We start from the raw sequence: 15,394 nt of genomic DNA, 5'->3' as shown, positions 1-15,394 counted from the left end.
TCTATACATGAACACTATCAGGCATAATCAGAGTTTATCAAATAATTAAAGTTCCTTAATAAATAAAAATGAATAAATAGATAAATAAATAAATTAACTTTTTTTTTTAATGTTTTTTAAACTATTATTTATTTATTTATTTTTTTATTTTATTTTATTTTTGCAGGAAAGGGTCAAGTCTGTGTTCCATGCCAAAGAGTTTGGGAAGATTATCAACTTCAAGACTCCAGAAATAGCCAAGGTATGACAACATGTCTGCTCATAAACGGCCTCATCCACACACATCCAGCTGTGCTCTCATCAGCTGCATTACTAAAGAAAAAGAAACGCCGAGTATACGCTTAAATACAAAATACGCACGCTTTGAAGGCATCACAGATTTCTTCTTAAAGCTATGAGTTTCGGTTATAAGTCAAGTTGCATAAAAGCCTCTGCCAAACACACAAAAATGAGATTTTAGCAGAGTCTCACTACAAATAAATTGGCAGGTTTTGTTATTTCTTGTTGCATGTTTTCTCAGGTGCAAGTGTTGAATGATGAAACAATGATGTGCTTCACAGTCAGCTCTTTTCTAGCCGTATGTTTACTCATAGATAGAGGACAAAAAACTATTTGCATCCATGAATAAACCATTGATTGGACTAAAATCTAAACACGAAAACCAGCTTTATCAGAATTACTTGAATCCCATAAAACATGCCCATGTATGTTGTCAATATGAAACTGAATCAGATTATCCCTGGTCGCATTGTCTTGCGGTCATTAGACAGTCTGGTACTAGCCGTGGCTAAGACCCGCCTACTTTTTTTTTTTTTTAACAGGCGCCATTTACACAAATTGTCCCCAAATCTTTCCCTGAGCTCATCAACCGGCACGCAAGTGTATTTTGTTTACCAGCATTTCAAGCAAATGTGTCAAATTTGTGAAGGTCAGACGGGTCAAAAGATGACACACACGGTCTCTTGGTAATCACAGTGACACGAGACGATCATGAGCGTCTGCGAGTCTTCGCTCTACCCGATTGATGGCTCTCATATGATACCAGAGAGCTGGATAGTGTTTAGGAAATCAGCCGAACCGAGAGAAAAATTACACGGGGAATAGCAACTGATCGGCAACAACAGTTCTGAATGCTTAACCGTTATTGATTATTATCGATTGGCGCTTTATGATGCCGTTTAGAGCCGCTGCAAGACAGCCACGTTTTTCAAGTGGACGTTTTAAATGCCTTGTGACTCTTTAACTTTGTGTGATAATCAGTCTAAAAAAAATTTTTTTTTTTTCTCTCTCCACAGTGGGTCCTGACCAAGCTTCAGGATGCCAGGGATAGCCTTCAGAAATAAGCCGTGTGTCTGGTAGCCTTAAGAAAAGCTCACACACACACATACACACACACACATACAGAGAAAGTCCCCTATACTTAGTGTGTGCCTTCACATATATGCAAAACTACACAACACTACACTTTAGAGGTTGTGAATCGGTCACTCAGAAAGATTTTAGTGACTGTTTAAAAAAAAAAAAGTGTGTGTTTATGTTTACAGCTTCATTTTAGCCACTGCCTCATGTGGCTCCCTCACATGCATCGCTGCATCACTTGTGTATAGACATAACAGTACATAATTTATAGAAGCAGATCATCTAATTCTTTTAAAGCATGCATTCGTGTCCCTGATTTTTTTTTTTTTTGTTCTTCTTCCCTTTTTGTTTATCAGTAACACACGATACAGCCGAAAAACTTTTTAGTCAGCTCAGTCATCCCCGAGCTCAGTGCTCCATTCCGTCACTACCTTAATTATCATCTTTACTGATGCTATTTGTTGCTCCTTATGGGTTTTATTTGTTGAATGGGTTAAAAAAAAAAAATGACCAATATATTTATGTATTTTATAAATTGTTAAGTGAAAAAGCTTAACATATCAGCATGTCATCCTCTACAAACAAGTTTATTTTTGTACCTGTGGCTTTTGCATGAAGCCTTTCCTTCAGCCATGAGCGTGTATGATTAAATTGTTTACAGCTTCTTTGACAGTATTGTACTGTAAATATCCAGTGGCTTTGGGACGTACTGTTGATTTTGTTCTCAGCCGTTCTATGCAGCTTTCACGCTGATGTTCTACTGTTCCACCTCTGTACCTTTAACACTGAACCCGACACTGAAATATAATATGCAATAAGAACCCTATTAGCCTTTCAATGGCTCTAATGTACAATTTGTTTATTAAGTATTTATCGATTACTACAACGGTGTCCTGTCGTTTTTTTTTTGTTTGTTTTTTTTAAATTGGGTATACATAATAAATAAACGTATTTTGAACATTTATGCTGATTGAAATTTAAAGCATGGACACAATTTTTTGATTTTGTACGGTTTAAAGGAGCAGGAGTCCGTTCTGGAATGGTGGGTAGAAAAAATACAAGAAAATAAAAAATAATAGATTATTATTAATAATTTTATAGTCAGGGTTAGTCATACCAACTATTTATTTATTTATCTATTTATTTATTGGTGAAAAAATACCATTAATATGAAGTAATATGTTCTGAAAATCAGATATACGGTAGTGTGTAAAATTCTTAGGCATGTGATGTGAAATGTGGTGAAGATGCCTTTAAAAATAATGAATTAGATTTTTTACTACATAAAATAAATCTTGAATAAAGAGCATAACCGCACTAAAGTGAACAAAAGTGATAAGCGTTTGTCTTTACATCATACTCTACATGAATAAGACTCGTTGTGTGGTTTTAAAAGGAAACTTATGACAAAAATTAGTATGTTACACTGCCTAAGACTTTTGCACAGTTTTTGTATATAGCAGTTTTGGCAAAATACTCAAAATAAGGCAAGCGTTTTTTAAAAAAATAAATATTTTTTTTTTCCTTTTACAAAAATCTTGGCTTTAAAAGATTTTTAAAAAATACTAAAAAAAAATTCCAGCTGTAAAAAAAAAAATACAAAAAGAATTTTCAGCTTTAAAAAAAATACTAAAAATATTTTCAGCTTTAACAAAAATACTAAAAGAATTTTCAGCTTGAAAAAAATACTAAAAGAATTTTCAGCTTTTAAAAAAATACAAAAAGAATTTTCAGCTTGAAAAAAAATACTAAAAATATTTTCAGCTTTAACAAAAATACTAAAAGAATTTTCAGCTTGAAAAAAATACTAAAAGAATTTTCAGCTTTTAAAAAAATACAAAAAGAATTTTCAGCTTGAAAAAAAATACTAAAAATATTTTCAGCTTTAACAAAAATACTAAGAATTTTCAGCTTGAAAAAAATACTAAAAGAATTTTCAGCTTTTAAAAAAATACAAAGAATTTTCAGCTTTAAAAAAAATACTAAAAATATTTTCAGCTTTAACAAAAATACTAAAAGAATTTTCAGCTTGAAAAAAATACTAAAAGAATTTTCAGCTTTTAAAAAAATACAAAAAGAATTTTCAGCTTGAAAAAAAATACTGAAAGTATTTTCAGCTTGAACAAAAATACTAAAAGAATTTTCAGCTTGAAAAAAATACTAAAAGAATTTTCAGCAAAAGAATTTTCAGCTTTTAAAAAAATACAAAAAGAATTTTCAGCTTGAAAAAAATACTAAAAGAATTTTCAGCAAAAGAATTTTCAGCTTTTAAAAAAATACAAAAAGAATTTTCAGCTTGAAAAAAAATACTAAAAGAATTTTCAGCTTGAAAAAAATACTAAAAGAATTTTCAGCTTTCAGATTGAAAAAAATACACACAATACAAATTTAAGGTAAAAAAAATAATCCTGTATGCTCGCAATTTACTTTATTTATATTGTCAGCTTTGATTTGGGTATGTTATGTAAATTTGAGTAAAATTGTCTTAGTTCATTTGTGCTCTCGTTTCAGCAAATCGTACCCAGTTATCCGCATCGATTTTGTGAGATATTTTTACATTTAAATCTATCTGCTTATTTAATCACCAAGAACAGAAGGCTGGCATAGAATGTCTAAACTAACAAGAACAGCTACAAATAAAAGTTCAAATCTCCTTACTACCTCAAACCTGATTTAAAGAATGTTTCTATTTATCATTTTGTCTGCACAAACCCAGATTGTCCTGAACAGATATTCATGATAATCATAGGTCTAGTGCTTCAGGATCTTCATCATATAATCTGACAGAGACACGGTCTGTTATAGAGTTCAGTCTGTTATAGCCTCATGCACCAAATGACAACAATTTAAAGTCTTAATTTAAATTTAAAACTGGTTTAATTTCGTCCAAGTTTATATGGTTGTATCGACATAAACGTCCAAACCATGTGTATCAAAAAATTCCAAATAGAAAGCTTAAAATTATTCTTTTTAAAAAAGCTTTAAATTAAAATAAATTTCATATGATTTTCATACGATTTCACCGCCTTGATTTTTGTGTCTCATTGCAACATGAAAATAAATAAAAACATTTTCATCCCATTTTTAAAAAATTATAATTGGCTTTGCAATTATCTTTTATAAAACATTATCTTTAATAAAAACCCAAACCGAACAGCACCTTTTAAAAATATTTTATTAGTTTACAGCAGAATTAAGACATAGTTTGAGAGTACAAGGTATTTCATATTGATTTATTTATTTATTTATTTGGCCTAAATAGAACATTTGTTTTAAATACAGAGAAGATAAATCTGTGGAACAAAATACATTAACTACACATTTTGTACATCAACAAATGTCGTCAAAGGTAGTAAAGACGGTTTTACTTTCTCAGACATTCTCAAAAGCGCTCTTAACTGCAATTAAAGTTGCATCGTGAGAGGAGGAAAACAGTGCGAGTTTTATTTGAAAGAAATGTGTATTGTTTAAAACTAAAAATAAATAGCATACAGTTGACCTTTCACAATCCGACTGAAGGCAAGTGCAACTAAGCTAAGGCACAGGGAAGGTTTAAAAGTTTCTCTGTCTGTGCATATTGCTAAAATGTAAACCCTTTGCACTTCTGTAATTCTGCTCATTTGTAAGCATTACCGTATATGTACAGTAAAGGTAAATCTTTTTTTTTTTGACATTCAGAAAATAATGCCCTTATATTAGATACACAGAAAATCTTAAACATCGTTCCCTTTCCCAAAATCACCACTATTCAGCAACTCAACCTTCGGCAGCTACAACTGAATTACTTTCCTCTATTTAGTGTGTTACAGCCTCAGAAGAAGATCCAAAAAGAAACGAACCGCTCCTTCAGACTCAGAATAAGGCCACAGTGAAGCGTGAACCCGTATCTCCAATCCCAATTCAGTTCCCGAGTCCTTTCACTAAAACACTTCCGGAGGATCTTTTTGCCATCCAGAATAGAGACCCGAGAGAACGTGTGAAGGAAGTTCTGTCAAAGAGGAAGGTCAAAGAGGAAGCGGATAAGGCCTGGTTCTGAATTCAGGCTCAAAGCCTGCTTTAAACTAGATTGAAATCTTTCAGGTTGCTTCTCAGGATGGTGTCCTTCACCGCGGCGAAGATCAGACGGATGTTCTCGGTGTCTGTGGCGCACGTGAAGTGGGAGTAGACGGTCTTCTCTTTGTCGGGGTTCTGGTCCTGGTACATCTGCAGAATAAACTCCTGTGCTGCTTTCGGGTCACCCTGAGGGCCTTGAGGCGCATAAGATAAAACAGTGGTCAGTGATAGAGACTCTACAGACAGCAAAGAGGTACAGTACAGTCTATAAGCTGTAGCACTACTATGTAGCTACTGGACTTCAATTTCTAGCTATTCAGTTTGTTGGCTTAGAAATATGTGTTTGGAATGTTAAATCCTGCCAGTCCACTTGTATCAAGAAAAGCAATGCTTTTAAATAGGAAGAATTATAGAAATGCAAAGAAGTTTGCTTCTGTTGGTGGTTCAAATTAGCAAACTCTAAACGTGTGATACAATAAAGTATAACAAACGTACAAACAGATCATTTAACATTTGTTTTTTTAAGCATTGGAAGATTGCTAGACTTAAGGATGTGCTATTATTGGAAAATAATCAATTTCAGGATGGAACATCCATGTAAAATTAGGCACTGAGGCCTTTATGATCGGTATAACGCATGCAGTTTTAAACCCGTATTACCTGTGAACTCTGGAAAGTAAGTGGCTAGGTGGGAATAGCCGATCTTCTCCTTCAGAATGTCCGTTTTATTAAGGAAGAGGATGACTGAGGACTGCTGGAACCATGGGTATGTGATGATAGTCTTGAACAGAGCTTTACTCTCCTCCATACGGTTCTGAACGAGTAAAAGAACAAAGATCAGTCCTGGTGTTTATCCCACTATCCAACTCGTCTGTGTTTAAATTCCAGACTGCTCATCAACACGCTACGGCTGAGCTGCTAACAGACGAATGGGTTGTTTGGATTTCTGGAAGGGGCAGAAAGATTAGTTATGGTGCAGGAATGAAGCTATGGAGGAACTGACCTCGTTGTCGCACTCGACCAGGACTTGATCGTATTCGCTCAGAGCCACTAGGAAGATAATGGAGGTGACGTTCTCAAAGCAGTGGATCCACTTCCTGCGCTCAGACCTCTGTCCTCCCACGTCCACCATTCTAGTGATAACAAGGTCAAATGTAGACTTCACTAACTGAAGTGTCAGTACTTGAGTAGAGCCATAATGCTATAATCCTGTCTAGCGGCAGAACATCATATCATGTCATGTGATAGGAAAGCAGTCCAAATATGGCAAAAAGAGAGCACCTGAAGATGACGTTTTCCAGGTCGAACGGGTATTCGATGATACCAGTGGTGGGCACTCGTACCCTCAGGATGTCTTGCTCAGTGGGGACATATGCTGGATCAGCAATACGTTCCAGATCACTCAGGTAACTGTACCACAAGAGGCAAAAAGTTCATTGATTTAGCATGAAACATGGCACACAGTCAAGTGTGGAGAAATTTGGCTTGCTTTTCCAGTCTGTATCCAGTGAGACCCATGAAGCTAGTAGCTAGGGTCTAATCCATCTAACACTCTCCATGCATACCTGCCACCCCTTCCACACCCTCACATGACATGACTCCATCACCTGCATGCTCACACATCTGACCTCTCCCCTCAGATCCAGGGCAGCCATGCTGGGAGCTTTAAGCTCCTAGTGAAATAACCTTGAGGTTTACCTTCATCCTCTTCACCATGACAAGATCTCCCATCACACAGAGGACGCATGAAGCTCTTTTTTAGACTGTACTCTAGGTAGATTATGGCATTTACAAGATATTACTTTGATATAAGCCTCACTTGTTTTGACTTACAACTACTGGACTAAGTCAAAGAAAATATCAAATAAGATATTATTATATAAGAGCAGGAATCTATCATAACCTTGGATGGGTAACATACACCACTATTCTAGAAACATCTCTAAATATTACCCTAGCATGTGTGCAAGTTTATTGTGTATTGTCACACACGTTACTGCCTGCTTCCTTTGTGGAACTATAACAGATCGATACAATCAGCCATTGGGTATCTTGTCAATGTAATATATGACTGACTATTTGGCGGAGTCAGTTAGCTGGTATTCGCGGCGGCGGTCGTAACATTCAGTGATGCCTGGGTCCTTCCATAGGCAGCGGATGGCTTCCACATAGCTTTCCTCCAACTCCATCATCTTATCGACGTCCACCTCGATCAGCAAATCAGCACTGGGCTGCAGTCACACATATAAGGAGATAATCATTATTCCAGGGAAATAACCAGGAGATCAATCAGAGCACATGAGCGGTCTATCACAGGAAGAGGGGTGGGGAAGGTTTAAAAAAGGAATCATTTTCAGCCCATAACATTTGAGAGTGTGTGTGTGTGAGACCTGGTTGTCAGGATTGCCCAGTGCTATTGAAAGTGACTCCATAGCTCTGATCATGGACTGCATGGCTGTGATGATATTCTGGAACACCAGCTTTGTGAAAGTTTTCCTGTCTTCCTCAGTGTAGCCGGCACCGTGAATGATACGCATCTGTTTAATAAAGGTACTCTTCCCGCTCTCACCTGTACCTGTAAATGGAACAGAATGATGGACACACATGAAACTGATGCATTTTTGGAACTGCTGCCAATGTCACAATCTGCTCATCCTGAACATCCTTTCATCCAACACATTCTTTCTCATATCCACGGGTACACAGGAATGACCCCAGTATAGGGTGCCATCCCTTTAGAATCTGGTTCCTCTTAAACGTTTCTTCCTCACATCATCTCAGGAAGATTTTCCGTGCCGTCTCCTTCGGCTTGTTCACGTTAAGTAACTAAACCTGAACTAATCGGAACTTCTGTAAAGCTCCTCCGTGACGATGTCTGTTAAAATCATTATGCAAATAAAACTGGATTTGAGTCTGGCAATTGTAAAAGTCCAGGAGACATGAACTTGGCTGCTTGCGAATGTCTTGGAACCTTGCAGTGCCTCATGTCACTTCTGTTTATCCACCAAAATAAAATCTTTCCTACATGAATTATCTTAACGGTTACTATCAACAATTTCTTCGTATTATTTATAATGATTTTAATGCTCCAATGAAGTAACAGAGTTGACTACAGAGGAGGAGAGAGGAAACAGAAGAAATATGCTTTGTGAATGCCTTGTTTAAAGAGAACCCCTGTTTGGATATCCGTCTTTCCACTAGCTGTAAACACAGAGTCTTTTACTGCAGACACCATCCCACAACTATGCTCCTGAGGCTATAAACCTCCATCATGAAGTGGGAGGACTTCTGGAAGCTTCTACAGTTTTTGGTGCTAGTCCATTTGCATGAGATTGGAGGTCAATTCTTTTTGGTCGCAGCTCGAAACTAAAAAGCAGTGATCCATTTCTGTATGAAAAGAAGTTTCGGTTCAATTTGGTCACTTGTACAGCTGTGAACAGATCTCAAGGATTTTAAACAGGTTTTTTGAGAAGTTGGTGGTCAGTTTAAGGAGTCTGGGCATCATAGGGACTTGAGCAGTGCTGAGATATTTTAATGATGCTTCTGTAATGTGAAAAGAAAACAGCGATTTGTTTTAAAAAACTGCACATTTAATATTATCACATGATAATATGAGCAGGTCTATGTCTTGTGTAGCCACCAAACTGTTCAACAGCCCTATCTATTTACATACACACCCCCCAGTGATGTCCTGTCTCACTTTCGCTCTTGTTTCTTTCTCACACACACAAATCAATTCGTTGTGCAAACTTTTGAAAGGACGAAGATAAAAATCCGACCGTACGGAAAGACATGAATAATTATACTCGCTCGACATCCTAATCTTATAACAGCTGGAAGTGAACAGTAGAATGATTCATAATTCATTCAGAATCTAAACTGTACCTGTGTACAAAATGAGTGATATTCTCTATGTGCACTAGCCACTACCAGCCTATGCTATTTGTTAAACAAATTGGATATAGGTGTGTGTGTGTGTGTGTGTGTGTGTGTACACATGTGGGCTTTTACTGGAAGTATCTTTACAAAGAAATGGATAAGGAAAATGTGTAAAATGAATCACAGTAACATTTCATACATACTTTATCCATATACAATATTTTTTTGGACCTCACTCTGGTCAGATTATTTCTCCAGGAGGCATTTTTAGTTTGTTCTTCTCCCAAGCAACAACCCAAATTGGCGTCATTTGAAATTGAAATGTCTTCAGGTGGCCTTGGACCTTGCGCTCATGTCCTTTGCATGAATTAGCATCGTGCGAATTTCCAAGTGACGTCAGTACGTTTAGGACAAATGAAAATGACTAGATTTGAATGACTTTTAGTGTCCAGGTCCAAAGTGTCCTTATAATGTAGGTTACGTAACAACAGTTCGTACAATTACAACCTCCTGAGCCTGAAGATTTTAGATTTAGGTAGGCTTCATGTGTACATATATTTCAGATAAATAACTTAAAACGTTATCAGAAAAGCTTTTTACATAAGTAAGGCTACACTTTCCTTAAAAAATATTACCATTAGAATGGATCAAAAATATTTATTGTTGGATTACTAACTTTATTTTATAATTATATAACTAACTTATTACAAGCTATTAACCAAAATAACCGTCATCATCATTCTGAAATATCTGTAACATTCCACGTGTCACACATTCACCAGGAAGTTGTATCATATGACTTTCCTCATCATCTGAAGATCACAAAGATTCCATTTTAAATTATTCTGTGATACTGACCGATGAGGTCACTTCATAAGTACAACCCTGGTAACCAGATTATAGCCTGAAAGTAAATTATTAATTAAAAAGAATAATAATTTAACCTTATAATAATAACTTTCCGCCTTAGTGCAAAAAGAAACCTGTCAAAAAATAAGATATATTTGTTGCATAAATACACGGTTTTTTAATGATTTTGGGGAAAAAAAGCCTTTAGTTACAAAGGCTAAATGGTACTGCAATCATGGAATTACCCAGCTTCTTTTCCTGTTCCTCCAGCAAGTATTTCCTGTTTAAACGAATTTTTGTTATCATTTAAATGTGTGCCGTTTTGATTATAATTCGTTATTTTTAATACAGCTAACAAACTGGGTTCAGGTATGAAAAATATATCTTTATTTCTGCCTAGTGGCATTTTATATTATATTTCATTTTAGTGCTTGATCATTCTCAATTTAAAAAATACAAAACTGCCATTACGCCCAATATGAAAAGAGGATTTGGACTGCAAGGGTGAATTAAACTGCTGTATGAAACAAAGTCGCTTGTACAATCAGATACATGACATGACATTTGACTGTGAAATCGTGAGCTCATGTGTTTCGTTTTTTTCTAGAACAGCAGCTCAATCACAGGATTTCCATTAATGCTTTAATACATGATTGTTTTTATAGTGATGGCGAATTCGTTCACTTGTATTCTGGAAATTCTACATAATGAACATACTTTTATTTAAAAAGTGTTGTTATTTAATAGGATGTATAATCATTGATGAGGTTTTCCTCCATAGGAGAGTCTTCAGGGTGGAGCAATTCACACCTTCCAGTGTCTTAGTAACTTCACTATAGAGAATAAATCAGCCATTTATAGCGGCTGTAACGTAAGTGTTAAGGTGTCTCCATAACAATGGATTGAAACGTACGATGTATCGTTCACTGATGCGTTAAAAGTTGTTACTGGTTTAAAGAGTAGTTTTATGTTTGTGTTTTTGGAGGTTGGACAACCTACTGAAGAGCCTGGTGTTGGCTTCTTGACAATCCTGAGACTTATAAACGTCTGATCTGATGTATCAGAAATCTTGATCTGTGCTACTAGAAGGTTTGTGGGGATAAATGAAACTGATATTCTAGATATCTCTACCTTTCCTGTGGTGGTTTGTGGCTCCCTCACTACTGTAAAAAAAAAAAAAGGGAAATTTGATGTGCATAGCTTCTTTAGTTTCTAGGTTATTGCTTTCAAGTGAATTCTTAAGATCCACCAAATCATTCCACATACCTTGAGCAGTAATCGTAGGTTTTTGTTACAGTGGTAGAAATCACAACCCGGCATTGTATTTATCCGTGTATAAAGTATATTTATTCTTGAGCTCTTGTAGTTAGTAACCTGTTCAGTTGAGTTTTGAATTAAGTTTCATTCAAACCGCAATTAATAAATTCTGTATAATGTGTATAAATGACAACAAATTGGATTTAATATTCTGCTAGTGCAAAGTTTAGACTTGGAAAGATCTACTGCTCCGTTAAATATTACTGTACACATCGAAATAATGTTCATGAGCTAGACGATTCTGTGGAATTTATTTTACAGTTAAAAGTTTAAGTTTTAAAATTTCCCCACATTTTACTGATGTTTTGACAAAAACCTTCTATTGCATGATAGAAATGCTTTTTATCCACGGTGCACCTAAGCTTCAGGCCGAAGCTTTGAGCCTCTCGGGAAGTGCTGTAAGTGTGGTGAGTTTATGAGATAATGAATCCTTCGAGATATTAATCAGACTCTCGCACTATGAACTTTCACACGCTCAAGTGCACCGCTGATTTGAGTCTCATCTTAATCCACATTATGCTTCTACATCATAGGCGTAAGAAAAACAAAAAAAAAGTTGTGTGTGTATGGTGATAATAAGAGGGGTTTGGGGAAAATGAACCGAGTTAGATTGAAATGAATTGATGGAAAGGAAAGGGAACTATCACTCTGTGTGTGTGTGTGTGTTGTCTGCTCGTTGCTCTTCAGGAAATTCAGCTTCAAGCTCACTGACCAGAGGACATCGTGCTTTGCATGCTTTTGCATAGCTACAGCAGTCAGGCTGGCCAGGCTACAATAAACTAGAGTTCCCCAAACCATACTACGCTAACTAAAAAGCCACAGCACATACACACACATTGTGGGACCGGGTGCATTGTAGGAGACTAATCATTAAACTGATCTCAGATCAGCATGAAACATAAATGTAGAGACAGGAAAGTCCCTAAACTATGCACAGGTCAAGTTATAACAGCAGTGCTACGATTTTGTTGTAACTTGTCATTTTGCAGCACTAAATACCAATCCTCCCATATATATATATATATATTATATATATCGAGAGAGAGAGAGAGCTCCAGAAAGATCCTTGTACTTGCTCAAACTCTCGGAATAGCCACTGATCTGTTTACTAAATGCTACATATTGTGATGTCACAATGCTGTCTGTATGTAAAATCATTAAGAATGTTCTTTGTACTAGTGTTACAGCTGTACCCTTGTTTTGTTTTCTTATATTTAATTCATTCTTAAACAAACAGATTGGACGATAATCATTATTAGATGCTTGGAGGTAAATATCGGATTACTGTTAATATTATTATTATTATTTAAATACTGTTATTTTTAATTGATCCACAAATCTATGACCACCAACACATCTAATCCATATCTGGATGATACTGACTGATTCTGAAGCACAATCTGAATGAATCGGTACTCTGTCACGTTGACATTCTTAAACGATCTGGTCCGATACAGTATCGTGAATTTTCGTGCTAAGATAAAAAAAAAAAAAAAGCGTTAAACACGAACGCGGGACGCTACGTGTTTTGGAGCATGCTGCCATTGCTAATTCGATATGTCATGTAAACGTATGCATAAAATGTGTGTTGGGTGTTGGCTGATACACAGAGTTCGGAATGTCTTTTGGTATCTTAAGCCAAAGAAACTGTGTACATCGTGCAATTATGGCAATTTAGTTACCATATTCCAGGTCGGTTTACAGCTTAAAGAAGTTCAAATCAGTGCTACAGCATTTTTTTCCTGAGGATTTCTGTAACAAATGTCAAAGAAAGTATATGCATGTAACATGACATTGAGTTCACGTCAATTTATACACATGACTTTGTAAATGTTTCTCACACACACACACACACAATTTCATGCCCTGGAATATACAATAGCCAGGTGAACATTCGCATATGAAATTCACACCTTTCGTTTTTAGATACTTTGTGTGTTGTATTATACGTAGTGCATGCCTTTTCAGTTTCATTTTTTAGCTGTAACAAATTCACAAGAACAATTCAAATGTCTTTTCTCGAAGGAGTTCACACACCTTAAAAATTTTTCCCCCGCATTATTCTCCATGCATGATTACACAGTTTTCATAAATGTAGGTACATTTTTAAAAACCTTTGGTTTGTTGGTAGACATTGAAAGACACATTCGGTGGAGAAATGACATGTTAGCTTTTGTAAAAATTCATTTGACAGATGGTGGCTGTTCTGTAGCCCATGGTGTGGTATCACGCTTGCAGTTATACTAGTGTTGTCTTCAAGGCTGCATCTTTTCCAGCATTAGTGTGGCGAAGGTGCATGTGGGGTGGGACTTTTTTTTTTTTAAGGTAAAGCTTTACAAGATACATCAATGGGTTCATTTAGGGTCTACGTTACACCTGCTTCAAGGAACAAGATTTTTACATGTCCTGATTCTTAGTATATCTAAGGTACCCTTGATGGACCACATGAGGAAAACACTTTCAAATCTCTCTCTCTCTCTCTCTCTCTGTGGCCCATCTTCATATCTAAAACATAGATATATTCTGAATAATGTATGATTATCTGAAAGTGAGATGATGGCTTACCCAGCAGCAAGAGCTTCATCTCTTTCCTGGAGTCATTCTTATCACGCCGGAGCTGCTTGTCAATCTCCTGATTGATCCTCCGGCGCTCCTTCTCTTCCGCGGACAAACAACACCCCGCCATCTCTTCTCAGTCTCTCTCTCTCTCTCTCTGTCTCTAAACACACTTCTTCCTCTCACACACAACTCAAAAAAAAGACAAAAACCCGTACTAAACGCGTATACGTATCCCTCAATTGACTCCCCCTAGTTGCTCTTTAGGTCATGCGCGCGCTCCCGTCAGAGTCCAGTTGCGGCTATAATATTTCTAGTTATTTATTTATTTATTTATTTTACTTTAGTTTAAAGATCACGTAATAGTTCCTTTATACGCTTAAATTGTTCATGTTTTTTTTTTTTCTAGCATCCTACTGAGTTCGTGGCTTGTCTCTGCGTCCCTCTGCCCACGAGATAGAAGTTTAAGGAGGAAAAGTAGCGCAGTAGTTTGCGCATGCTCAACAAGACCGAAAGAGGCTAACAGAGAGAGCTGATTTGCATATGTATGACATCATATGCACTCATTTGCATATTCGAACAGGTTGCGTATAGAAGATTTTCTGAAGAGAAGGAAAGAGAAAAAGGGCTTCAAGTTGTGCGGATCGCTGGGCTTCAATTTGTCCTTAAACCTCTCTTTTAAAGATTTGTTTTCGACGCTTTGTTCCCTAAAATGTTCCTAGACTCGTAAAATCAATCAATACAAATTGATTAAAGATGGATTATTTAAGTTCTATGACCTGATTATTATACTGCAGTGGTCACTACCCTTCAAATTTCTTATTGGTTTTCTGACTTTTAATTTAAAGTCCATTTCATTACAGTTTACAATACAGAATTGCATTTAAAAGTTGTTTAAAGGTATTTAGACAATAAAACTGTAGTGGAAATGAATAAGATAAACCTTTATTCGTCCCACAGTGGGGAAATTTCCACGTTACAACCTAAAATAGAAAAATAAGGAATCTATATAAATACAGAATAAAAAAAATAGCTATTGGATATTGCACATCTTAAATTGTTGTTATTGCACTCTTGTATCGCACAGGATTATAATTATTATAATTCACAGCTGAGAATATCACAAAACAGTGTGCATTTTCATGACAGGTTATTTCACAGCTAGAACACACCATCAGTATGAACAGTGTGTATTATTGTGTATTATGGCAACCGGTTCACTGAGAGCAGCTCTGATTATGAAGTCTAATAGCAGTAGGGAGAAAAGACCTTCTGTATCGCTTCTTCAGACATTTAGGATGTAACAGTGCTGAGATGTGGCCTGATCTGAAGCTCCTAGCACACCAGAGTTGATTGGCTTCTAATAAGTGTATTTAGTTCC

The 15,394-nt window shown here is 36.1% G+C and overlaps 2 protein-coding genes across 4 annotated transcripts in view; one reads left to right on the top strand and one right to left on the bottom strand.

Annotated features, from left to right (window-relative positions):
- vps13a (vacuolar protein sorting 13 homolog A) overlaps positions 1–2,335 on the top strand; it is a 37,322-nt gene extending 34,987 nt beyond the window's left edge. For all 3 annotated transcript variants that reach the window (XM_058389203.1, XM_058389202.1, XM_058389201.1), the window contains 2 exons: positions 167–241; positions 1,296–2,335. In XM_058389203.1, coding sequence (XP_058245186.1) covers positions 167–241; positions 1,296–1,343 — 123 coding nt within the window. In that variant the 3' untranslated portion in view covers positions 1,344–2,335. The remainder of the gene's footprint in view (positions 1–166; positions 242–1,295) is intronic.
- Positions 2,336–4,551: 2,216 nt separating this feature from the next.
- On the bottom strand, positions 4,552–14,489 carry gna14a (guanine nucleotide binding protein (G protein), alpha 14a). The gene is made up of 7 exons (XM_058390466.1): positions 14,023–14,489; positions 7,803–7,987; positions 7,489–7,643; positions 6,694–6,822; positions 6,416–6,545; positions 6,073–6,226; positions 4,552–5,606 (listed from the first exon to the last, which is right to left on the bottom strand). The coding sequence occupies exons 1-7, from the start codon at positions 14,141–14,143 to the stop codon at positions 5,416–5,418; spliced, it is 1,065 nt and encodes a 354-aa protein (XP_058246449.1). The 5' UTR covers positions 14,144–14,489; the 3' UTR covers positions 4,552–5,415.
- Positions 14,490–15,394: the final 905 nt, after the last annotated feature.

Source organism: Hemibagrus wyckioides, linkage group LG05, assembly GCF_019097595.1.
Source record: "Hemibagrus wyckioides isolate EC202008001 linkage group LG05, SWU_Hwy_1.0, whole genome shotgun sequence".
Classification (NCBI taxonomy): domain Eukaryota; kingdom Metazoa; phylum Chordata; class Actinopteri; order Siluriformes; family Bagridae; genus Hemibagrus; species Hemibagrus wyckioides.
This window is presented reverse-complemented; position numbering and strand designations above follow the sequence as displayed.

Bases quoted from the DNA above. Each gene is read 5' to 3' on its own strand.
- gna14a (XM_058390466.1), bottom strand. From the start codon at position 14,143: ATGGCGGGGTGTTGTTTGTCCGCGGAAGAGAAGGAGCGCCGGAGGATC. The intron at 6,823-7,488 runs GTCAGTCATATA...CTTGTGGTACAG, and splicing joins CTAACTGACTCCGCCAAATA to TTACCTGAGTGATCTGGAAC. The intron at 5,607-6,072 runs GTAATACGGGTT...ATGCGCCTCAAG, and splicing joins TTACTTTCCAGAGTTCACAG to GCCCTCAGGGTGACCCGAAA.